Source organism: Oncorhynchus kisutch, linkage group LG30, assembly GCF_002021735.2.
Source record: "Oncorhynchus kisutch isolate 150728-3 linkage group LG30, Okis_V2, whole genome shotgun sequence".
Taxonomy (NCBI): domain Eukaryota; kingdom Metazoa; phylum Chordata; class Actinopteri; order Salmoniformes; family Salmonidae; genus Oncorhynchus; species Oncorhynchus kisutch.
In genome coordinates, this window is record NC_034203.2 from 41,068,057 (window position 1) to 41,094,765 (window position 26,709).

Sequence of the window (26,709 nt, forward strand, 5' to 3'; positions counted from 1 at the left end):
TGGGTTAGACCAACAAGGAGCCCCACTAGCAGGTTGAAGTGCTGGGTTAGGCCAACCAGGAGCCCCACTAGCAGGGGGGACCTTAGGGGACACTAGGAAACAAGGGTTCCAGCCATGGAGAGGCCAAAGGAGGTACATGCTAGTGATCCCCATACAAGTTGGTACTGCTGCCACTTCCTTCTGTCATTTGTCTGTAAAGTTTAACTCCTCATTTACTCACCCTGATTTTTTTCTTGTGTTTGTGTGAATTGAGAGTTTCTTCTTCACACAGTTGCTTCTTGGTAGTGACATCAGTACTTTCAACAATAATCAATGAGTAAGACTCATTCCCAATATCATTTGTTTCCTCATGCACTGCAGGCCCTATAACTGCATTTATGAGCGCTGTGCATTTTGTTCTGTAGATAATTGATTCCTTTTCATCTGTGTAAGTCTGATTGTTCTCCTGTGATGCTTTTTATCCATTTCAATTTACCCTGTTCTCTTTCCCGGTATTTGCAATATTTTCCCCCATATTCTGTCCATTTCTGACAGTAGAACCGTGTCTAGCCAGTAAACTCACTCACTCACTCAGCAACAGCTGCTTGACAGTCAGCAGCAGGTCACAGTGAAATTAATAGATAATGACAATTTAGAAGATGAGCAATATAATTTTCACCCAAGACATCTTTTTGAAAGTAGCCCAATTTGACTGGAAATTGACAACCCTGTGATAAGACTACTACTACTACACACACACACACACACACACACACACACACACACACACACACACACACACACACACACATGTTGGCCGGTGTTCGAGAGCATCAAAACCGTGCTGTATCGGGTACATTTATGACGCGACTGACTGATCTACAAATAATATTGAGGAGTTTTTTTTATGATGCAAGGTGATTGGTAGATTAGTCAATCTCCCCTTCAAAGGGCGCTGCAATGTCGAACGCGCCCATTGTGTCCGGTGGGGACGTTTACACCTGGGGTGTATTCATTACGTCTTGCAACGGAAACGAACGAACGAAACGGGGCGGGACCTGTCTGTATTTGTCCAATAGACACTCTTGTTTTCTTTGCAAAACGTTTTCCGTTTGGAGTAAATGCTAAGGCACTGCAAACTCAGTGTTAGAGGCGTCACTACAGACCCTGGTTCGATTCCAGGCTGTATCACAACCGGCCGTGAATGGGAGCCCCATAGGGCGGCGCACAATTGGCCTAGCGTCGTCCGGGTTAGGCCGTCATTGTAAGTAAGAATTTGTTCTTAACTGACTTGCCTAGTTCAAAATAATACAATTTTAAACGTCAGAAATAGCGTGTGTACGTCCCAATGATCCAATATAGCAATCTACGAAGTAACACAGCGGATATCCTGCGCGCACAGTTCCGTCTCTGAGTATACCAAACGGATGTTTGCGTTCAGATATTTATATCCCTTATAATATCGTTTTGTTGTATCTGTGCAGACATATGCTGAAATATTGTTAATGTGAGAGGCCTCACGTCTACAGAGGGAGACTACCCGAAAGGTCGGCTCGTTAACGTTAGTTTACCAAAGAGAGTCGACTGAAACTGACTTGATAGCACAGTGATAATGGTGGGTTGGTGTGCTGTACCGGGTTGTAACACACAGGAAGACGAAGATATTCTTTATCATTGCTTGCCGGCGAATGATGTGCAAAGATGCAGACGATGGTTAGCAGCCATACAAAAGGATGTAAATTTACCAATGGAAAGGCATAAATATTTCTTAGTGTGTGAACACCACTTCAGACCAGAGGAATATGAAAAGGATTTGATGGCAGAGACGATGGGCGCCAAACATAAGAAAAAGCTTAAATCCACCGCGATTCCCACCATATTTCCATGGAATGATTACATTTGGAAGAGAATTCAGCCACACAGAAAACATTTGAATGCGGCCGGAAGTGAAATGTTTCTGGTAGGTTTGCGAAATCCCCTGAGAAACCCTTCCACCAAAACGGGACGTTAGTGCTCCCATTGCGGAAAATTCGGATTGCTAAACATACAGTTTTTGTTTCTTTTTTCCCCAAAGACTTAATTTCCCAGTATTTTGGTCCAATGAAAATGTATCATCTGTGTCATAGTTTTCATAATCAAACATGCCAGGGCTGTTTATCAACTACAACACTTGCAATGTAGTACTTGCAAATATACTAGTGCAGTGTTGTGATGTAGGTCTGATACATATGCTTAAACTTTTAGCATCATAGAATTAGGAATTAGAATACCAGAATGGACAAACTACATTACATTGTCAAAAGTATGTGGACACCTGTTTGTTTAACATCTCATTCCAAAATCATGGCGCTTAATATAGAGTTGATTTTCCCCGCTATAACAGCCTCCACTCTTCTGGGAAGACTTTCCACTAGATGTTGGAACATTGCTGCGGGGACTTGCTTCCATTCAGCCACAAGAGCATTAGTGAGGTTGATCATTGATGTTGGGCGATTAGACCTGGCTCGCAGCCGGCGTTCCAGTTCATCCCAAAGGTGTTCAATGGAGTTGAGGTCAGGGCTCTGTGAAGGCCAGTCAAGTTCTTCCACACCGATCTCGACAAACCATTTCTGTATGGACCTCCCTTCATGTTCTTGTCATGCTGAAACAGGAAAGGGCCTTTCCCAAACTGTTGCCACAAAGTTGGAAACACAGAATAGTCTATAATGTAATTGTATGCTGTAGCCTTAAGATTTAGCCTGCCAGTTTCAATGGAATCATTCCACACATCTTTTCAAATTAATTGCCAAATGTGCCAACAATGCAGTCAATCCACAACTATACCAGAGAGGAAGTGGCGAAACGAGAGGTTTCACTCGCCCTCAATCTGCCCAGAATGCATGTAAACCCAATGCCTATGGGCTTATTTTTTAACCTAAGCTTGTTGCTTTTGGGACAACAACTCCCATTGTTAGGGCGGAGACATGAGCATTTGGTTACCAATGTCATTATATACAGATTTCAGACTATACACACTGGCTGAAATCAGTTGATGTTAGGGTTTAGACAAGTTTTAAATGCAACCAGTTCTGATATTGTATCAAATTATAAACTGGATGGTTCGAGCCCTGAATGTTGATTTGGCTGACAGCTGTCAGCTGTCAAATCAAATCAAATTTTATTTGTCACATACACATGGTTAGCAGATGTTAATGCGAGTGTAGCGAAATGCTTGTGCTTCTAGTTCCGACAATGCAGTAATAACGAACAAGTAATCTAACTAACAATTCCCAAAAAACTACTGTCTTATACACAGTGTAAGGGGATAAGGAATATGTACATAAGGATATATGAATGAGTGATGGTACAAAGCAGCATAGGCAAGATACAGTAGATGATATCGAGTACAGTATAACATATGAGATGAGTATGTAAACAAAGTGGCATAGTTAAAGTGGCTAGTGATACATGTATTACATAAGGATGCAGTCGATGATATAGAGTACAGTATATACATATGCATATGAGATGAATAATGTAGGGTAAGTAACATTATATAAGGTAGCATTGTTTAAAGTGGCTAGTGATATATTTACATAATTTCCCATCAATTCCCATTATTAAAGTGGCTGGAGTTGAGTCAGTGTCATTGACAGTGTGTTGGCAGCAGCCACTCAATGTTAGTGGTGGCTGTTTAACAGTCTGATGGCCTTGAGATAGAAGCTGTTTTTCAGTCTCTCGGTCCCAGCTTTGATGCACCTGTACTGACCTCGCCTTCTGGATGACAGCGGGGTGAACAGGCAGTGGCTCGGGTGGTTGATGTCCTTGATGATCTTTATGGCCTTCCTGTAGCATCGGGTGGTGTAGGTGTCCTGGAGGGCAGGTAGTTTGCCCCCGGTGATGCGTTGTGCAGACCTCACTACCCTCTGGATAGCCTTACGGTTGAGGGCGGTGCAGTTGCCATACCAGGCGGTGATACACCCCGCCAGGATGCTCTCGATTGTGCATCTGTAGAAGTTTGTGAGTGCTTTTGGTGACAAGCCGAATTTCTTCAGCCTCCTGAGGTTGAAGAGGCGCTGCTGCGCCTTCTTCACGATGCTGTCTGTGTGAGTGGACCAATTCAGTTTGTCTGTGATGTGTATGCCAAGGAACTTAAAACTTGCTACCCTCTCCACTACTGTTCCATCGATGTGGATAGGGGGGTGTTCCCTCTGCTGTTTCCTGAAGTCCACAATCATCTCCTTAGTTTTGTTGACGTTGAGTGTGAGGTTATTTTCCTGACACCACACTCCGAGGGCCCTCACCTCCTCCCTGTAGGCCGTCTCGTCGTTGTTGGTAATCAAGCCTACCACTGTTGTGTCGTCCGCAAACTTGATGATTGAGTTGGAGGCGTGCGTGGCCACGCAGTCGTGGGTAAACAGGGAGTACAGGAGAGGGCTCAGAACGCACCCTTGTGGGGCCCCAGTGTTGAGGATCAGAGGGGTGGAGATGTTGTTGCCTACCCTCACCACCTGGGGGCGGCCCGTCAGGAAGTCCAGTACCCAGTTGCACAGGGCGGGGTCGAGACCCAGGGTCTCGAGCTTGATGACGAGCTTGGAAGGTACTATGGTGTTGAATGCCGAGCTGTAGTCGATGAACAGCATTCTCACATAGGTATTCCTCTTGTCCAGATGGGTTAGGGCAGTGTGCAGTGTGGTTGAGATTGCATCGTCTGTGGACCTATTTGGGCGGTAAGCAAATTGGAGTGGGTCTAGGGTGTCAGGTAGGGTGGAGGTGATATGGTCCTTGACTAGTCTCTCAAAGCACTTCATGATGACGGATGTGAGTGCTACGGGGCGGTAGTCGTTTAGCTCAGTTACCTTAGCTTTCTTGGGAACAGGAACAATGGTGGCCCTCTTGAAGCATGTGGGAACAGCAGACTGGTATAGGGATTGATTGAATATGTCCGTAAACACACCGGCCAGCTGGTCTGCGCATGCTCTGAGGGCGCGGCTGGGGATGCCGTCTGGGCCTGCAGCCTTGCGAGGGTTAACACGTTTAAATGTCTTACTCACCTCGGCTGCAGTGAAGGAGAGACCGCATGTTTTCGTTGCAGGCCGTGTCAGTGGCACAGTATTGTCCTCAAAGCGGGCAAAAAAGTTATTTAGTCTGCCTGGGAGCAAGACATCCTGGTCCGTGACTGGGCTGGATTTCTTCCTGTAGTCCGTGATTGACTGTAGACCCTGCCACATGCCTCTTGTGTCTGAGCCGTTGAATTGAGATTCTACTTTGTCTCTGTACTGGCGCTTAGCTTGTTTGATAGCCTTGCGGAGGGAATAGCTGCACTGTTTGTATTCAGTCATGTTACCAGACACCTTGCCCTGATTAAAAGCAGTGGTTCGCGCTTTCAGTTTCACACGAATGCTGCCATCAATCCACGGTTTCTGGTTAGGGAATGTTTTAATCGTTGCTATGGGAACGACATCTTCAACGCACGTTCTAATGAACTCGCACACCGAATCAGCGTATTCGTCAATGTTGTTATCTGACGCAATACGAAACATCTCCCAGTCCACGTGATGGAAGCAGTCTTGGAGTGTGGAGTCAGCTTGGTCGGACCAGCGTTGGACAGACCTCAGCGTGGGAGCCTCTTGTTTTAGTTTCTGTCTGTAGGCAGGGATCAACAAAATGGAGTCGTGGTCAGCTTTTCCGAAAGGGGGGCGGGGCAGGGCCTTATATGCGTTGCGGAAGTTAGAGTAACAATGATCCAAGGTCTTTCCACCCCTGGTTGTGCAATCGATATGCTGATAAAATTTAGGGAGTCTTGTTTTCAGATTAGCCTTGTTAAAATCCCCAGCTACAATGAATGCAGCCTCCGGATAAATTGTTTCCAGTTTGCAGAGAGTTAAATAAAGTTCGTTCAGAGCCATAAATGTGTCTGCTTGGGGGGGGATATATACGGCTGTGATTATAATCGAAGAGAATTCTCTTGGCAGATAATGCGGTCTACATTTGATTGTGAGGAATTCTAAATCAGGTGAACAGAAGGATTTGAGTTCCTGTATGTTTCTTTCATCACACCATGTCACGTTGGCCATAAGGCATACGCCCCCACCCCTCTTCTTACCAGAAAGATGTTTGTTTCTGTCAGCGCGATGCGTGGAGAAACCCGTTGGCTGCACCACTTCGGATAGCGTCTCTCCGGTGAGCCACGTTTCCGTGAAGCAAAGAACATTACAGTCTCTGATGTCCCTCTGGAATGCTACCCTTGCTCGGATTTCATCAACCTTGTTGTCAAGAGACTGGACATTGGCAAGAAGAATGCTAGGGAGTGGTGCACGGTGTGCCCGTCTCCGGAGTCTGACCAGAAGACCGCCTCGTTTCCCTCTCTTTCGGAGTCGTTTTTTTGGGTCGCTGCATAGGATCCGCTCCGTTGTACTGTTAGTAAGGCAGAACACAGGATCCGCGTCGCGAAAAACATATTCACACCCATGAGACCATGGGTGTGACAACATTTATATTTACTGATCTAATTATGTGTGTAACCAGTTTATAGCAATAAGGCACCTCAGAGGGTTGTGGTATAAAACCAATATACCATGGTTAAGGGCTGTGTCCAGGCACTCCCTCATGGCCTTATTGCTTAATATACCACGGTTAAGGGCTGTGTCCAGGCACTCCCTCATGGCCTTATTGCTTAATATACCACGGTTAAGGGCTGTGTCCAGGCACTCCCTCATGGCCTTATTGCTTAATATACCACGGTTAAGGGCTGTGTCCAGGCACTCCCTCATGGCCTTATTGCTTAATATACCACGGTTAAGGGCTGTGTCCAGGCACTCCCTCATGGCCTTATTGCTTAATATACCACGGTTAAGGGCTGTGTCCAGGCACTCCCTCATGGCCTTATTGCTTAATATACCACGGTTAAGGGCTGTGTCCAGGCACTCCCTCATGGCCTTATTGCTTAATATACCACGGTTAAGGGCTGTGTCCAGGCACTCCCTCATGGCCTTATTGCTTAATCTCACACCTTTCCAAGAAACCCAACATTGATACTGTTTACATACTGTATATTTTAGAGGAATTGTATTAAGAAAATTGGTATAAAACCTGTATAAACTGTATTTATACTTATATGACAATATTTTAAGGTGACAAAGGTTCTGTAATATCACATGCCTAACTTTTATTTTCCTGCATAAATAGAAAGCATGAAATGCATCACCTAGGCCTTTACGGTCAGTGCTATCCAGCATCCTTGGGACATCCCTATCCTAAACCCTAACCTTATCCCTTACCCTTACTTAACCGTAACCCCATTTTAATATGTCAACTTCAGTGGGGTAGGGACGTCCCAAGTATTCCACATAGCACGGCCTTTACTGCGTTCATTCCTATTAGACTGGTTTGGATTTCTCCCCAAAATGGCTTCTATTATCATACCATTCTGGAACGTTGAAGGTTTATGACACAGCCCCTCTAGCAATTTAATATACGATCTCTATGGGTTGCACACATGGACTCTCCCTTCTTTTTCTCTTGTCCCCATTGTAGAGTGCAGTTGGCAGACTTGGTGCCAAACCAAAATGTGAGCCTGGTACAACAACAACAGGAGCAGCATCCCAGATGTCAACATCGGTGGTCCAACAACCTGCTGTAGTTCCTGTTGCTTTTTCAACACAGACTGTGAAGGTCAGACTACAGCCTCTTGCTCATATGCATTTGCAATAAGTCCCCCAATAATATGCTTAAAATGAACAGTGTTGTTGCAGGTCTGATATCCTTAAAGCATGGTAGTGTAGCATATGGGGAACTGCGAAACTCACTCCTAATCCTGTAGTGTCACCCCTTGCACCATTGAAGAAGGCCTTTTTTGGTGGCGCATGGATTGTAATGCATCACAAAGATGGTCACGTGTTTGTGAGGAAGAGGTCCTGACTTCCCCCTGAATTAGGGGGAAGCGGTACTCACTAAGCAAGCAGCGTGGTATTTTTTACAGTAGCATGCATGGAGAATGTCCACTGTGTTACGACAACTCTCTCTCCTTTTCTCTTGTCCCCATTGTAGAGTGCAGTTGGCAGACTTGGTGCCAAACCAAAATGTGAGCCTGGTACAACAACAACAGGAGCAGCATCCCAGATGTCAACATCAGTGGTCCAACAACCTGCTGTAGTTCCTGTTGCTTTTTCAACACAGACTGTGAAGGTCAGACTGCAGCGTCTTGTGTATATGCATTTGCAACGAGTTGCCTAAAAATATGCTTAGAATGCACAGTGAAAAACTGAAATAAGGGCAATAGGAAACATCAAAAATAACTCACAATCCACAGCAATCCTTTAAGTGGAGCACCTTTTTTTAAAAATTTTTAAAATACTTAGGATGCTTAATAAGTGACAACCAATATATTAAGGTAACTTTATTCCATTACTCAACAATATGAAAGCAGATCTAATTAAATGTAATAATCTTACAGGTAAAATTCAACCTCTTCATAATGGCATGGCTGACAGTTTTAGTATTTATTTGAGGTATTGGCATGGCTGACAGTTTTAGTATTTATTTGAGGTATTGGCATGGCTGACAGTTTTAGTATTTATTTGAGGTATTGGCATGGCTGACAGTTTTAGTATTTATTTGAGGTATTGGCATGGCTGACAGTTTTAGTATTTATTTGAGGTATTGGCATGGCTGACAGTTTTAGTATTTATTTGAGGTATTGGCATGGCTGACAGTTTTAGTATTTATTTGAGGTATTGGCATGGCTGACAGTTTTAGTATTTATTTGAGGTATTGGCATGGCTGACAGTTTTAGTATTTATTTGAGGTATTGGCATGGCTGACAGTTTTAGTATTTATTTGAGGTATTGGCATGGCTGACAGTTTTAGTATTTATTTGAGGTATTGGCATGGCTGACAGTTTTAGTATTTATTTGAGGTATTGGCATGGCTGACAGTTTTAGTATTTATTTGAGGTATTGGCATGGCTGACAGTTTTAGTATTTATTTGAGGTATTGGCATGGCTGACAGTTTTAGTATTTATTTGAGGTATTGGCATGGCTGACAGTTTTAGTATTTATTTGAGGTATTGGCATGGCTGACAGTTAGTATTTATTTGAGGTATTGGCATGGCTGACAGTTAGTATTTATTTGAGGTATTGGCATGGCTGACAGTTTTAGTATTTATTTGAGGTATTGGCATGGCTGACAGTTTTAGTATTTATTTGAGGTATTGGCATGGCTGACAGTTTTAGTATTTATTTGAGGTATTGGCATGGCTGACAGTTTTAGTATTTATTTGAGGTATTGGCATGGCTGACAGTTTTAGTATTTATTTGAGGTATTGGCATGGCTGACAGTTTTAGTATTTATTTGAGGTATTGGCATGGCTGACAGTTTTAGTATTTATTTGAGGTATTGGCATGGCTGACAGTTTTAGTATTTATTTGAGGTATTGGCATGGCTGACAGTTTTAGTATTTATTTGAGGTATTGCCAACTACCCCATCAAAGACATTCTTTAAAAAGTATACTTGGTCATATTTATATGGGCCAATCAAATGCATAGAATAAATTTTTTTTTTTAAAGGACATTTTTAGATGGTTTTAACCTCCCAGAATTGTATCAGCTCTCCACCCAGGGCTTTTACTTGCTACATACAGTATAGTTAAAGGCACTAATGTGGAACAATGGGTACATATTGAAGATGGTTTTAACCTCCCAGACTTGTATCAGCTCTCCACCCAGGGCTTTTACTTGCTACATACAGTATAGTTAAAGGCACTAATGTGGAACTATGGGTACATATTGAAGATGGTTTTAACCTCCCAGACTTGTAGGAAGAAGATACTCATTCTCACCCCCAGAATCTTTTCACGTGTCTGTTTTCAAAGGATAAAGCTAAGAACATGAACGACTTCATAGTTAAGAACACTATAACAATATGGAAGAAAATGAAACGGATTCTACATGAACCAATAACACTCCTTAAAACACAATGCTATGGAACAGTCCTTGGATTCTACATGAACCAATAACACTCCTTAAAACACAACGCTATGGAACAGTCCTTGGATTCTACATGAACCAATAACACTCCTTAAAACACAACCTTATGGAACAGTCCTTGGATTCTACATGAACCAATAACACTCCTTAAAAACACAACGCTATGGAACAGTCCTTGGATAGCTTTTCAGAATTTCAAAGATAAATTGGTCCACATAGAAAACTAAAGGCATAGAAAGCGGAAATGCCTTGGGAACAGGAAATACATTTATTTCCATGACAAAACTAATAAGAAATTTTGGACTGACTAATGTAGATAGTTTAAACTTAAAAGTGACACATTACAACATTTTGATTTGACATTTTTTGGACATCAGAGCAACCTTGAGGGAATCTTATTTGAGTCAGAAAATGATGTTCAGATGATAGGTCATATTTACAAAACCTTGCAGAGAGCATATCTAACAGACAATCTCTTAGGAGAAAAAAAAACGGCACGAGGGAGGGATGGGGGGGTGTGGCCAGGCACGAGGGAGGGATGGGGGGGTGTGGCCAGGCACGAGGGAGGGATGGGGGGGTGTGGCCAGGCACGAGGGAGGGATGGGGGGGGTGTGGCCAGGCACGAGGGAGGGGGGGTGTGGCCAGGCACGAGGGAGGGGGGTGTGTGGCCAGGCACGAGGGAGGGGGGGTGTGTGGCCAGGCACGAGGGAGGGATGGGGGGGTGTGGCCAGGCACGAGGGAGGGATGGGGGGGTGTGGCCAGGCACGAGGGAGGGATGGGGGGGTGTGGCCAGGCACGAGGGAGGGATGGGGGGTGTGTGGCCAGGCACGAGGGAGGGGGGGTGTGGCCAGGCACGAGGGAGGGGGGTGTGTGGCCAGGCACGAGGGAGGGGGGGTGTGTGGCCAGGCACGAGGGAGGGATGAGGGGGGGTGTGTGGCCAGGCACGAGGGAGGGATGGGGGGGGGGGGTGTGGCCAGGCACGAGGGAGGGGGGGGTGTGGCCAGGCACGAGGGAGGGGGGGGTGTGGCCAGGCACGAGGGAGGGGGGGGTGTGGCCAGGCACGAGGGAGGGGGGGGTGTGGCCAGGCACGAGGGAGGGGGGGGGTGTGGCCAGGCACGAGGGAGGGGGGGGTGTGGCCAGGCACGAGGGAGGGGGGGGTGTGGCCAGGCACGAGGGGGGGGGGGGTGTGGCCAGGCACGAGGGAGGGGGGGGTGTGGCCAGGCACGAGGGAGGGGTGGGGTGTGGCCAGGCACGAGGGAGGGGGGGGGGGTGGCCAGGCACGGGGGATGGGGGGGGTGTGGCCAGGCACGGGGGAGGGTGGGGCCAGGCACGGGGGAGGGTGGGGGGTGTGGTCAGGCACGGGGGAGGGTGGGGGGTGTGGCCAGGCACGGGGGAGGGGGTGGCCAGGCACAAGGGAGGGGGGGGGGTGGCCAGGCACAAGGGAGGGGGGGGGGGTGGCCAGGCACGAGGGAGGGGGGGTGGCCAGGCACGAGGGAGGGGGGGTGGGCAGGCAGGCACGAGGGATGGGGGGGTGTGGCCAGGCACGAGGGATTGGGGGGTGTGAGCATGCAGGTCTGGGCAGAGGAGATGTAGTCGTTGTTCACATGTGTGTATGTTTTGTCTTTGGTGTAAAAAATAAAACAAACAAATGAAAAATATAAACCAATCAAAAGAAGAAGAATGCACAGCGTTGTGTTGCAGGTCTGATATCCTTAAAGCAATGGGAGTGTAGCAGATGAGGAGCTGTGAAAGTCCCTCCTCAGCCTTGAAGTGTTTCCCCCTGTGCAATAGAAGGCCTTTTCCAAAAGCACGATGGGTTGGAAGGCTTCACCAGGGAGGTCATGTATGTTTGCAAAGCAGAGGACCGGAGTTTGAATCTTGGTATCAAGGGGGAGCTGGACTCGCTACTAGCAAGCAGTGCGACGTCCTTTATAATGTTGCCGTTGGACTCGGATCTGCAGTTGTGCTTAACTCAACCACTTGGTCGCTGTGGAGTGAGTGTGGGGGGGAAACTCACTCCACAGTCTTGAAGTGTCACCCCTTTACGCCACTGAAGAAGGCCTTTTTTCGGCGGTGCAATGAGTTATGTGTGTTATGACATCTCTCCCTCCTTTTCCTCTTGTCCCCATTGTAGAGTGCAGTTGGCAGACTTGGTGCCAAACCAAAATGTGAGCCTGGTACAACAACAACAGGAGCAGCATCCCAGATGTCAACATCAGTGGTCCAACAACCTGCTGTAGTTCCTGTTGCTTTTTCAACACAGACTGTGAAGGTCAGACAGCAACCTCTTGTGTATATGCATTTGCAATGAGTTGCCTAAAAATATGCTTCGAATGTACAGTGAAAAACTGAAATAAGGGCAATAGGAAACATCAAAAATAACTCACAATCTACAGCAATCCTTTTAAGTGGAGCACAATTTTTTATACTTAGGATGTTTAATAAGTGACAACAAATATATAGCCTGGTACAACAACAACAGGAGCAGCATCCCGGATGTCAACATCGGTGGTCCAACAACCTGCTGTAGTTCCTGTTGCTTTTTCAACACAGACTGTGAAGGTCAGACAGCAACCTCTTGTGGTATCCAGGGGCAAGTTTCCCCTAGGTACAGATCCAGGATCAGCTTTAAGCTTGGGCGGTATACCATATAAACCGTATACCGGGTATATGGAAATAGCCACGGGATGGTTTTTCAATACATGTGATTGGCGGGGTAGTTCCCCCAGAACAGTTGAGCCAGTCACGTTATTTTACATTATGAAGCTTACCGTAGTTCCCCCAGAACAGTTGAGCCAGTCACATTATGAAGCTTACCGTAGTTCCCCCAGAACAGTTGAGCCAGTCACATTATTTTACATTATGAAGCTTACCGTAGTTCCCCCAGAACAGTTGAGCCAGTCACATTATTTTACATTATGAAGCTTACCGTAGTTCCCCCAGAACAGTTGAGCCAGTCACATTATTTTACATTATGAAGCTTACCGTAGTTCCCCCAGAACAGTTGAGCCAGTCACATTATTTTACATTATGAAGCTTACCGTAGTTCCCCCAGAACAGTTGAGCCAGTCACATTATTTTACATTATGAAGCTTACCGTAGTTCCCCCAGAACAGTTGAGCCAGTCACATTATTTCACATTATGAAGCTTACCGTAGTTCCCCCAGAACAGTTGAGCCAGTCACATTATTTTACATTATGAAGCTTACCGTAGCTCCCCCAGAACAGTTGAGCCAGTCACGTTATTTCACATTATGAAGCTTACCGTAGTTCCCCCAGAACAGTTGAGCCAGTCACGTTATTTCACATTATGAAGCTTACCGTAGTTCCCCCAGAACAGTTGAGCCAGTCACATTATTTTACATTATGAAGCTTACCGTAGTTCCCCCAGAACAGTTGAGCCAGTCACGTTATTTCACATTATGAAGCTTACCGTAGTTCCCCCAGAACAGTTGAGCCAGTCACATTATTTTACATTATGAAGCTTACCGTAGTTCCCCCAGAACAGTTGAGCCAGTCACGTGTGTTTTGTAAATAGCACAACAGGAGAAAGCTGTGTATTGACGGGGTCGCGTTTTATATTGAAAGTGTTTTTTTTTGTTTCAATAGAGTTTATTTGACCTTTATTTAACTAGGCAAGTCAGTTAAGAACAAATTCTTATTTTCAATGACGGCCTAGGAACAGTGGGTTAACTGCCTGTTCAGGGGCAGAACGACTGATTTGTACCTTGTCAGCTCGGGGATTTGAACTTGCAACCTTTCGGTTACTAGTCCAACACTCTAACCACTAGGCTACCCTGCCGCCTCTACACTCTAACCACTAGGCTACCCTGCCGCCTCTACACTCTAACCACTAGGCTACACTGCAGCCTCTACACTCTAACCACTAGGCTACACTGCCACCTCTACACTCTAACCACTAGGCTACACTGCCACCTCTACACTCTAACCACTAGGCTACCCTTCCGCCCCTAGTGATCAGGGATGTGCAACTATAGTTTACCTTCACAGAAAATACATTAGTGCAACGTATTCGGTGGAAAATAGCTTAATTTTCATCAGATGACAACAGAAGTGCAATGCTATTTGACTTGCAGCCACACAGGTAAATTGCCAACAAAGGGTATATAACAAAGTATTGAGAAACTTCTGTTATTGACCAAATACTTATTTTCCACCATAATTTGCATTTAAATTAATAAAAAAATCCTACAATGTGATTTTCTGGATTTGTTCTCTCTCATTTTGTCTGTCATAGTTGAAGTGTACCTATGATGAAAATTACAGGCCTCTCTCATCTTTTTAAGTGGGAGAACTTGCACAGTTGGTGGCTGACTAAATACTTTTTTGCCCCACTGTATATGAACTGTAACTCAGTAAAATCTTTTAAATTGTTAAATGTTGCATTAATATTCTTGTTCATTGTACAATAAGAAGAATTTTAGATTTGTGTTTACAAAACGCAGTAAGATATTTATTATGTTCTTTTATTTTTCCTGCATGTGTACTAAGCCGGTAAAACCGTAAATCCCGGGATGAGAGAAAGACGGTTAGATGATCTGTATACTGCCCAACCCTAATCAGCTTCCCCAATCTTAACCTTAACCATAATTGTGGAAAATGTATAACTTAGGAAATATCAGCTTCCAGGGACAACTTTAACCCTATACCTTCTTGCTCAAATGCATTTGCCACCATTCCTCTAAAAATGTGCTTAGAATACAGTGTTAAAATAATAAACAATAATTTAACCTTTATTTAACTAGGCAAGTCAGTTAAGAACAAATTCTTATTTATAATGAGGGCCTACACCGGCCAAACCCAGATGACGCAGGGCCAATTGTGCTGGATTTGCAGTGTTGCAGGTGTGATCTGAGTAAACCATGGTAGCATGCATGGAGAATGTCCACTGTGTTATCACAACTCTCCCTCCTTTTCTCTTGTCCCCATTGTAGAGTGCAGTTGGCAGACTTGGTGCCAAACCAAAATGTGAGCCTGGTACAACAACAACAGGAGCAGCATCCCAGATGTCAACATCAGTGGTCCAACAACCTGCTGTAGTTCCTGTTGCTTTTTCAACACAGACTGTGAAGGTCAGACAGCAACCTCTTGTGTATATGCATTTGCAATAAGTCCCCCAATAATATGCTAAGAATTATGGTAGAAAATTCCCAGGTTTTCCAGAAATCCCGGTATGAGGTTTCCAGGATTTTCTGCTTCTTCTTCCATCTTGATTCTGTAAATCTTCCACCTTCTGGAATTCTGATTTTCTGGAAACCCAGAGAATTGGGGGACGTTCCCAGAAATTTGCAGCCCTTAGAATATACAGTGTGTTGCAGGTCTAATATTGTTGACACATGGTAGCATGCATGGAAAATGACAGCTGTGTTGTTGTGAAAATTCCCCCCTCCCTTTGTTCCTCTCATTGTAGAGTGCAGTTGGCAGACTTGCTCGTTGGCAGACAACAACATTATCAGGATCCCAACGGTATCAAACTTATAAAGAAGCAAAAGTAAGTAACAGTAACAATGTAACAGTATAAGTTTAGACCGTCCCCTCGCCCCATTACCCGGGCGCGAACCAGGGACCCTCTGCACACATCAACAACAGTCTCCCACGAAGCATCGTTACCCATCGCTCCACAAAAAGTCTATTAAATGACAAATTCCAGCCACAATCCTTTTTTACCTTTTGTCTGTTCTGTGTGGATGGAAAATGCGCAACTACATATTTTCTTATGGCTCTTTTTATTCTAATGTAGGTCAGTCTTCGTGTCGGCCTATCGCTACGAACTAGAGTACTTACCGGACCTTGGGAGACAGTTGCAGATAATTTAGCGCGGGGTCGTTTCAAAGCTATCCCTAAAAACCTAATGGCAATCCCTGGCCTGGGCCACGCCATGTTGGAGGAAGTGCTGAAGCTGGTAACTAAAGAATGTGTCACTTTAGTTTCTATGCGTTTCAACTCCGTACTACGCCAGACTAGTCCCCTTTCAATTAAAACTTTCAACTGGACCACTGTGACCGATGAGTGGAGGAACTCAGCTCCGACCTTCTTCCAGTTTCTGTCCACTAGCTCAGCTACAGCCGGCTTGAATCCAAACACAACCAAATCAGCAAAAAGCTCTATGGTGGCCATGGCTGGTGCCTTATTACTCAGGGCTCGTTCAAAGAATATGTGTGCAGCCATGTACAGGACCTCCATGTTGCTACGGCAACGACGAACCAGGACGAGATGCCAAAACAAGCTTGCAAAAATGGGAGTTTGTGCTTCAAGTCACAGTAGCTTAACAAAGAGGAGAGACATTACACTATCTTATGATGAAGACTTAGCTGCCTGCCATACCCAAACCGCTGTTGAAGACCAACCAATAAGCCTACTGACCAGCCCAGCTCATTCAATGGTGAGTAGAGATTAACATTCGGTATGTTTTCCTAAATGTGACTACATACAGTGTCTGAAGAAAGTATTCACACCCCTTGAATTGTTTTTGTCTCTACATTTTGTTGTGTTACAGCCTGAATTTAAAATGGATTCAATTAAGATTGTGTGTCATAAGCCTACACACGATACCTCATAATGTCAAGGTGGAATTATGTTTTTGATTTTTTTCCAAATGAATTCTTGAGTATTCAACCCATTTGTTATGGAAAGCCTAAATAATTTCAAGAGTAAAAATGTGCTTTTAACAAGTCACATAATAAGTTGCATGGACTCACCCTGTGTCCAATAGTAGTGTTTAACATGATTTTTGAATGACTACCTCATCTCTGTACCCCACACATACTGTAAGGTCCTTCATCTCTGTACCCCACACATACTGTAAGGTCCTTCATCTCTGTACCCCACACATACTGTAAGGTCCTTCATCTCTGTACCCCACACATACTGTAAGGTCCTTCATCTCTGTACCCCACACATACTGTAAGGTCCCTCATCTCTGTACCCCACACATACCGTAAGGTCCTTCATCTCTGTACCCCACACATACTGTAAGGTCCCTCATCTCTGTACCCCACACATACTGTAAGGTCCTTCATCTCTGTACCCCACACATACTGTAAGGTCCCTCATCTCTGTAACTCACACATACTGTAAGGTCCCTCATCTCTGTACCCCACACATACTGTAAGGTCCTTCATCTCTGTACCCCACACATACTGTAAGGTCCTTCATCTCTGTACCCCACACATACTGTAAGGTCCCTCATCTCTGTACCCCACACATACTGTAAGGTCCTTCATCTCTGTACCCCACACATACTGTAAGGTCCCTCATCTCTGTAACTCACACATACTGTAAGGTCCTTCATCTCTGTACCCCACACATACTGTAAGGTCCTTTATCTCTGTACCCCACACATACTGTAAGGTCCCTCATCTCTGTACCCCACACATACTGTAAGGTCCCTCATCTCTGTACCCCACACATACTGTAAGGTCCCTCATCTCTGTAACTCACACATACTGTAAGGTCCCTCATCTCTGTAACTCACACATACTGTAAGGTCCCTCATCTCTGTACCCCACACATACTGTAAGGTCCTTCATCTCTGTACCCCACACATACTGTAAGGTCCTTCATCTCTGTACCCCACACATACTGTAAGGTCCCTCATCTCTGTACCCCACACATACTGTAAGGTCCTTCATCTCTGTACCCCACACATACTGTAAGGTCCCTCATCTCTGTAACTCACACATACTGTAAGGTCCTTCATCTCTGTACCCCACACATACTGTAAGGTCCTTTATCTCTGTACCCCACACATACTGTAAGGTCCCTCATCTCTGTACCCCACACATACTGTAAGGTCCCTCATCTCTGTACCCCACACATACTGTAAGGTCCCTCATCTCTGTACCCCACACATACTGTAAGGTCCCTCATCTCTGTACCCCACACATACTGTAAGGTCCCTCATCTCTGTACCCCACACATACTGTAAGGTCCTTCATCTCTGTACCCCACACATACAATTATCTGTAAGGTCCCTCAGTTGAACAGTGAATTTCAAACACAGATTCAACCACAAAGACCAGGGAGGTTTTCCAATGCCTCGCTAAGAAGGGCACCTATTGGTAGATGGGTAAAAAATACAAATAAATTGACATTGAATATCCCTTTGAGCATGGTGACGTTATTAATTACACTTTGGATTGTGGGATTTCACCATGAGGCCAATGGGGACTTTAAAGCAGTTAGAGTTTAATGGCTGTAATAGGAGAAACCTGAGGATGCATCAACAACATTGTAGTTACTCCACAATACGAACCTAAATGACAGAGTGAAAAAGGAAGCCTGTCAGAATAAAATTTTCTAAAACATGCATCCTATTTGCAATAAGGCACTAAGTAAAACTGCCAAAAATATTGCAATGAAAATAACTTTATGTCCTGAATACAAATGTTATGTTTGGGGCAAATCTAATACAACATATTACTGAGTACCACTCTTCATATTTTCAAGAATAGTGGTGGCTGCATCATGTTATGGGAATGCTTGTCATCGTCAAGGACAAGGGAGTTTTTTAGGATAAAAGTGAAACGGAATAGAGCTAAGCACAGGCAAAATCCTAGAGGAAACATGGTTTGCTTTCCAACAGACACTGGGAGATGAATTCACCTTTCAGCAGGACAATAACGTAAAACACAAGGCCAGTTGCTTACCAAGACAACATTGAATGTTCCTGTGTGGCCTAGTTACAGTTTTTACTTAAATCGGCTTGAAAATCTATGGCAAGACTTGAAAATGGCTTTCTAGCAATTATCAACAACCAATTTGAAAGAGTTTGAAGAATGAAAAATAACACAATGTACAAATATTGTACAATCAAGGTGTCCAAAGCTCATAGAGCCCAGTGTCCAACTCAATCCACAGAGGGCTGAGTGTCTGTGGGTTTTCACTCCTCCCTTGTACTTACTTGATGAATTATGGTCACTGATTACATAGGAACTATATAGGTCTTAATTGGACACATTAAAAGGAGAAACCAAAAACCAGAAGACACTCAGCCTTCCATGGAAGGAGTTTGCCGTCCCTGTCTTAGAGACTTACCCAGAAAGACTCACAGCTGTAATTGTTGCCAAAAGTGAATCTAACATTGACTCAGAGGTGTGTACAAGTGTAAATTAGATTTCTTTATTTTATTTTCACTAAATTTGCAAACATTTCTAAAAACACATTTTCAATTAGTCTTTGAGTGATTGTGTGTAGATGAGTGAGAGAAAATCAATTGAATCCATTTTGAAATCAGGCTGTAACACAACAAAATGTAGAATAAGTCATCGGGTATGAATGCTTTCTGAAGGCACTGTACATAGTTGTAGCATTATTCCACAGTGTATTCTTCCCCAGTTGTTTCAGCAGTCAGACCCTTCCATCATGACTATACTTTATGTCAGGTCTTGGTGGAAAATTCCTGTTACTGTGTGGCTTAACCCACCAACTAAAATGGTGGTTTTAGGGTTGTGGCGATATCGAGATACTTGATTTGTTAATTATTTTTTTTCCCGAAAGAAAACACGAAGCATGCCAAACTCTTTGGTCCTTTTAAAACCTGCTTTATATCAAAATGTGGGCTATAGCTTGGAAAATAAACATCTGACTCTTAGTGACAACATATTAATATTTCCAACATTAGGACTGATTTCCTCAGGAAAATTAAAACTGCTTCATCTTTTGTTTCCTTGCCACGATACCTCGGAGTATCGCGATACTGGTATCGTCACAACCCAAGTAGCTACGGTTAGACCCGTTGATAGTGACTGAGAAGTGCTCCATTTTTAGTTTGCACTTTTCAGTTTGCACTTTTGGGACTATTCCATTGGTTCTTTCCATTGCACTGGTTAATAACTGCACATATGTTCTACATGTATACAGATGTCACCTTTGCCACTGGAGGATGGAGATCCCGGTTGGTCTGGAGAGAGTGTAGCAGAGACTACTGTTGTGTTGCCGGGCAGTGACGATGAAGATGCTGCTGCGCTGACGGACGAGGAGTTCTGGCAGTTCTCCAGGGAGCAGGATGAGGATGATGATGATGATGATGATGAAAAGGAGAACAAGACTGCGTACAAGAAGTCAGTCCAGCGGAAACAGGGAAAACGGGTGAGATTTTTTGATGGAATGAATATCTGGAATGCAACCAAATCGGTAGACAGTTGTAACTGGTCATTACTATACAGAGGGAGAGGGGGGGTATCAGGGAGGGAGGGAGGGAAGGAAGGAGGGGGTATCAGGGAGGGAAGGAAGGAGAAGCGGGGGTATCAGGGAGGAGGGGAAGGAAGGAGAGGAAGGAGAGAGGGGGTATCAGGAGGGAAGGAAGGAGAGAGGGGGTATCAGGAGGGAAGGACAGAGAGAGGGGGTATCAGGAGGGAAGGAAGGAGAAGAGGGAGTATCAGGGAGGGAAGGAAGGAGAGAGGGAGTATCAGGGAGGGAAGGAAGGAGAGCGGGGGTATCAGGGCGGGAAGGAAGGAGGAGAGGGGTATCAGGGAGGGAAGGAAGGAGAGAGGGGGGTATCAGGGAGGGAAGGAAGGAGAGAGGGGGTATCAGGGAGGGAAGGAAGGAGGGGGTATCAGGGAGGGAAGGAGAGAGGGGGTATCAGGGAGGGAAGGAGAGAGGGGGTATCAGGGAGGGAAGGAAGGAGGGGTATCATGGGAGGGAAGGAAGGAGAGAGGGGGTATCAGGGAGGGAAGGAAGGAGAGAGGAGGGTATCAGGGAGGAAGGAAGGAGAGAGGGGGTATCAGGGAGGGAAGGAAGGAGAGAGGGGGTAATCAGGGAGGGAAGGAAGGAGAGAGGGAGTATCAGGGAGGGAAGGAAGGAGAGAGGGAGTATCAGGGAGGGAAGGAAGGAGAGCGGGGGTATCAGGGAGGGAAGGAAGGAGAGAGGGGGTATCAGGGAGGGAAGGAAGGAGAGAGGGGGTATCAGGGAGGGAAGGAAGGAGGGGGTATCAGGAGGGAAGGAGAGAGGGGGTATCAGGGAGGGAAGGAGAGAGGGGGTATCAGGGAGGGAAGGAAGGAGGGGTATCAGGGAGGGGAAGGAAGGAGGGGGTAATCAGGGAGGGAAGGAAGGAGGGGGTATCAGGGAGGGAAGGAAGGAGGGGGTATCAGGGAGGGAAGGAAGGAGGGGGTATCAGGGAGGGAAGGAAGGAGGGGGTATCAGGGAGGGAAGGAAGGAAGGAGGGAGTATCAGGGAGGGAAGGAAGGAGAGAGGGAGTATCAGGGAGGGAAGGAAGGAGAGAGGGGGTATCAGGGAGGGAGGGAGAGCGGGGGTATCAGGGAGGGAAGGAAGGAGAGAGGGGGTATCAGGGAGGGAAGGAAGGAGAGAGGGAGTATCAGGGAGGGAAGGAAGGAGAGTGGGGGTATCAGGGAGGGAAGGAAGGAAGGAAGGAGGGGGTATCAGGGAGGGAAGGAAGGAGAGAGGGAGTATCAGGGAGGGAAGGAAGGAGAGAGGGGGTATCAGGGAGGGAGGGAGAGCGGGGGTATCAGGGAGGGAAGGAAGGAGAGAGGGGGTATCAGGGAGGGAAGGAAGGAGAGAGGGAGTATCAGGGAGGGAAGGAAGAGAGCGGGGGGATCAGGGAGGGAAGGAAGGAAGGAGGGGGTATCAGGGAGGGAAGGAAGGAGAGAGGGGGTATCAGGGAGGGAAGGAAGGAGAGAGGGGGTATCAGGGAGGGAAGGAAGGAGGGGGTATCAGGGAGGGAAGGAGAGAGGGGGTATCAGGGAGGGAAGGAGGAAGGAGAAGGAGGGGGTATCAGGGAGGGAAGGAGAGAGGGGGTATCAGGGAGGGAAGGAAGGAGGGGGTATCAAGGAGGGAGGGGAGGGAGGGGGATCAGGAGGGGGGGATCAGGAGAGAGAGGGTGGGGTATCGGAGGGAAGGAGAGGAGGGGGTATCCGGGAGGGAAGGAGGGAGATGGGTATCAGGGAGGGAGGAAGGGGGGGGGGTATAGGGAGGGAAGGGAGAGAGGGGGTATCAGGGAGGGAGGGAAGGAGAGAGGGGGTATCAGGGGGAGGAAGGAGGAGGGAGGGGGTATCAGGGAGGGAGGGAGAAGGTTTCAGGGTGGGAGGGAAGAGGGAGCGGTATCAGGGGGGGGAAGGGGAAGGAGGGGAGAGGGGGTATCAGGGAGGGAAAGGGGAGAGGGGGTATCGGGAGGGAAGAGGGGAGGGGGTATCAGGGAGGGAAGGAAGGGAGGGGGTATCATGGGAGGAAGGAAGGAGGGGTATCAGGGAATGGACGGAAGGAGGGAGGGGTATCAGAGGGAGGACGGAGAGAGAGGGTTCAGGGAGGGAGGGGAGGGGGTATCAAGTAGGGAGGGAGAGGGTTTCAGGGAGGGTGGGAGAGGGTTTCAGGAGGGTGGGGAGGGTATATCAAGGGGGTTTGGTTGAGGACTAACTATTTTATGATGTTCAGAATGATTGAAATTGACTCCAGATCTGTCCACACAGCTCTCTGCGAAGAAGTTCTTCAAAGTGCAAAGGAAAAATAAAGGTTTGTGAAACAATTGAGCTAATGATATTCGTTAGTAGTGTTGTCACGATAGCAACATTTTACTCATGATACGATAACAGGCCAAGTATCACAGGGGGAGAAGTTCAGAGTGGCAAAGACTCCTGTTCGCCCTGTCCCTCGGACGCTTGTTCCCGTTTCCTAAACGTTACGCGCACGTGCTAAATAAAAAATATGTCACTGATATTCACACTTCTATTGAATACAACACGTTTCAAATGTGACTTCACACTGTATGATAGAATACTGCATGGAAGGGCTAATTTGTTCATATTTGCAAAGGCCTACCTGTGATTTGGCTGGAGGAATGGGAAGGAATATATACTGCATAATGATCTGTATGTCATTGTGTCAGTCAGGGGACAACGCTACATAATGATCTGTATGTCAGTCAGGGGACAACGCTACATAATGATCTGTATGTCAGTCAGGGGACAACACTACATAATGATCTGTATTGACCTGAGAGTCTATAGGTACCTTTTGGTAAACTCCAAGCGGGCTGTCATGTGCATTTTACTGAGGAGTGGCTTCGTCTGAGCACTCTACCATAAAGGCCTGATTGGTGAAGTGCTGCAGAGATGGTTGTCCTTTTGGAAGGTTCTCCCATCTCCACAGAGGAACTCTAGAGCTCTGTCAGAGTGACCATCAGGTTCTTGGTCATCTCCCTGACTGAGGCCATTCTCCCCCGATTGCTCTGTTTGGCCGGGCGGCCAGCTCTCTTGCTTTGTCATTATTAAAGTTATTTATTTAAATCATTAAAGGCATTGTACTTTACACCTTTTGAATAATATAATTGTTTATTAATGTGTTGACAGTGAACCAAAATATCAGCGTGACATATGAAACGATGTATCTCATTTTCCACAGCTGTGCAAACACGTCCTCATGGAACCCGCGTCGATGTTTCTCCTGAGTAAGTCCACATTCACTTCACTGATGATTCCACATACAGGAAATACATCCAAATATCAACATGTCTAAAGGGGATCGGAACATAACCGGGAACTAACTACCTTTTGAGACATCCATCTTTTCTTAAAAACTATTCTGAACAAAAATATAAAACATGTAAAATGTTGGTCCCGTGTTTCATGTGCTGAAATAAAATATCCCAGAAATGTTCCATACGCACAAAAAAGTATCTTTCTCTCTAATTTTGTGCCCAAATGTGTTTACATCCCTGTTAGTGAGCATTTCTCCTTTTGCCAAGATAATCCATCCACCTGACAGGTGTGGCATATGAAGAAGCTGATTAAACAGCATGATCATTACACAGGTGTACCTTGTGCTGGGGACAATAAAAGGCCACGTTAAAGTGTGCAGTTTTGTCACACAACACAATGCCACAGATGTCTCAAGTTGAGGGAGCGTTGCAATAGCCATGCTGACTGCAGGAATGTCCACCAGTGCTGTTGCCAGAGAATGTAATGTTCATTTCTCTACCATAAGCCACCTCCGTCGTTTTAGAGAATTTGGCAGGACGTCCAACAAGTGCATAAATGAAAAGGTGAAAATAAAACACAAATATTTCGGCCTCAGGCCATCATCAGTGTAAATCGTTGGAACACACACCTGGCTTTTACTTCAATAATAATTGCATATGTCACATGATCATCTTTATTTCGCATTCAAGCGCCATTTTTGGATTTATTCCTTTTTTTTGACACTGTTGCGGGTCTCCATCTCTTCCAACCATACTCACCAGCAGTCACCCATTGAGCATGTTTGGGATGCTCTGGATTGATGTGTATGACGGCATGTTCCAGTTCCCGCTAATATAATAATGCACGGCCTGCATGTCGCTATGATCTATACACAATTCCTAGAAGCTGAAAATGTCCCAGTTATTCCATGGCCTGCATACTCACCAGACATGTCACCCATTGAGCATGTTTGGAATGCTCTGGATCTACGTGTACAACAGCGTGCTCCCGTTCTCACCAATATCAAGCAACTTCGCACAGCCATTGAAGAGGAGTGGGACAACATTCCACAGGCCACAATCAACAGCCTGATCAACTCTGCCCCTACTTTTTTTTTTTTTTGCTGTCTGTGACCAACAGATGCATATCTGTATTCCCAGTCATGTAAAATCCATAGATTAAGGCCTAATTTATTTATTTAAATTGACTGATTTCCTTATATGAACTTTAACTCAGTAAAAAAAAATGTTTGTTGCGTTTTGTTTTTATTTAGTCTTAAGTGGCTTTTACATTAACAGCACTTTGTGATGAGCACCATTTTGTTAATTGTCACTTCACCTCCATCCACAGGAGTGGTGACCTGTGTGTGAACAGAGACTGTCTCCTGCAGCTCTTCCGGTTGTGTAGGAGGTGTGGATTTGAGTGCAAGGTCAGCTTGCAGGGTCAACAGAGGAGCTTCTCTGTCATTCAGATGTGCCCAATATGCAGTCACACCAGGAAGTGGATGAGCCAGCCTTTTGTTGCTGAGGAAACCTCTGGAGAAAGAGAGACAGAGCTACTGGATGGAGAGGTGGGTATTTAGTTATTTACCTCAGTGACATCATCACAGAACCTTTTTAGAGAATGATGCAGACATGCTGATAGTAAAATGTGTTTTTGTTTCTTTTCGTGAGGAACCATGTAAGGACAGAGACCAGGATGACAGTTGTTCGTTGACGATGGAAATCACTGAGGAGATGTGTGACTATGACGAAGAAGTCTGTCCTCGGAGGAAAAGGGGAAAGCAGAGATCAGATGAGACCGAGTGGGAGCCGTCTGACGAGGAAGACATTGTAATGGACTCTGATTCTTCTGAGGATTTGGAAACGGCAGGTTCCTCTGGTCTAACAGAAAAGGCCAACGTTGATAATTCTCAGAGCGGAATAGAGAAAGAAGAGAGACTTGTGGAGTGGTGCACTGACTGTGAAGCCGAGCCTGTACTCGCCTGCACCACACAGTGCCATAAGAAGCTGTACGCCTGTGGTGTGTGTGTGAGTGAGGTCCAACAAGCTGTTGGATTTGACCAATTCTACATGCAGTTCGAGGACCTCGCCAGCTTCAAGGAACATGTACGACGTGAACACAACACAAAACCTCATAGGTTTCTCTGTACAGACTGCGCCAAGCGTCACATCAAGAAGGATAATTTGTGTGTGTACAAGATTAAGAAGCTCCGCTGTCGAGATTGTGGTAAACGCGGTCTGAGTGAGCAGGGTCTGTGGAGTCACAGACGTCTCCATCAGAAAGGCCGTGTTTACCCATGTAAGTTCTGTCTCAAGCCATTCAGGACCAAACAGGACAAGTTTACCCACGAGGAGAACCATCGGCATCCTTATCAGTGCTCAGAATGCTCTGAAAGATTCAAGAACATTAGACTACGGAACAGACACCTTCAGAGCCACAGAGGTCCAACGACAGCCGTCCACAGTGGCCAGAAGCCCCACAAGTGCCAGCTGTGCCGACGCTCGTATTCCCAGCCGAGCCACCTCAAGTCACACATGCGCCTCCACACAGGGGAGAAGCCCTTCAAGTGCCATCAGTGTGAGAAGTTTTTCAATTACAGCGTCAGTATGAAGAACCACATCCAACTCTATCATGGCCCCCAGGAGCAGGAGAGTCGGGGGACAAACTGTGGGGCGGCGCAGGAGAAAGAGGAGGAGAGAGAGCGCAAGCGTCACTTTAAGGAGGATAATTTGTGTGCGTACAAGATCAAGAAGCTCTGCTGTCTAGACTGTGGTAAACGCTGTCTGAGTGAACAGGGTCTGAAGTGTCACAGACATCTCCACCAGAAAGGCAGCGTTTACCCATGTAAGTTCTGCCTCGTGCCATTCAGGACCAAAGAGGACAAGCTTATCCACGAGGAGAACCATCGGCATCCTTATCAGTGCTCAGAATGCTCAGAAATATTCAAGAACATTAATCTACGGGACAGACACCTTCAGAGCCACAGAGGTCCAAAGAGATATATTTGTGACATCTGCGACAAACATTTCTTCCAGTTTAAACACCTACAGAAACATACAGTCGTCCACAGTTGGCAGAGACCCCACACGTGCCAGCTGTGCCAACGCTCGTTCACTGAAAAGAAACACCTCAGGGCCCACATGCGCTCCACATGCCAGCAGTGTGAGAAGTGTTTCAATCGCATAGTCCATCTGAAGATCCACATCCAACGGCATCATGGCACCGGCTCTCAGAAGCAGGGAGAGAGAGTAGGAGGGGGAGAGTCAGGAACCAAACTCTAGTACTGAGCAGGAGAGAGAGTAGGAGGGGGAGAGTCAGGAACCAAACTCT

General features: G+C 45.9%; 1 protein-coding gene across 2 annotated transcripts; it reads left to right on the forward strand.

The window, feature by feature from the left end:
- The first annotated feature begins 1,357 nt into the window (after positions 1-1,357).
- Positions 1,358-26,709, forward strand: LOC109875199 (uncharacterized). 2 transcript variants are annotated; one of them, XM_031810248.1, is made up of 12 exons: positions 1,358-1,939; positions 7,495-7,632; positions 8,008-8,145; positions 12,081-12,218; positions 14,902-15,039; positions 15,378-15,458; positions 15,708-16,349; positions 19,829-20,056; positions 22,390-22,432; positions 23,321-23,366; positions 24,727-24,946; positions 25,050-26,709. In XM_031810248.1, the coding sequence occupies exons 1-12, from the start codon at positions 1,592-1,594 to the stop codon at positions 26,658-26,660; spliced, it is 3,771 nt and encodes a 1,256-aa protein (XP_031666108.1). In that variant the 5' UTR covers positions 1,358-1,591; the 3' UTR covers positions 26,661-26,709. The 2 variants fall into 2 exon arrangements, with proteins under 2 accessions (XP_031666108.1, XP_020323020.2); XM_020467431.2 differs by lacking the exons at positions 1,358-1,939; positions 7,495-7,632; positions 8,008-8,145; positions 12,081-12,218 and adding an exon at positions 12,264-12,508.

Bases quoted from the DNA above. Each gene is read 5' to 3' on its own strand.
- LOC109875199 (XM_031810248.1), top strand. From the start codon at position 1,592: ATGGTGGGTTGGTGTGCTGTACCGGGTTGTAACACACAGGAAGACGAA. The intron at 12,219-14,901 runs GTCAGACAGCAA...TCCCCATTGTAG, and splicing joins TTTCAACACAGACTGTGAAG to AGTGCAGTTGGCAGACTTGG. The intron at 15,040-15,377 runs GTCAGACAGCAA...CTCTCATTGTAG, and splicing joins TTTCAACACAGACTGTGAAG to AGTGCAGTTGGCAGACTTGC.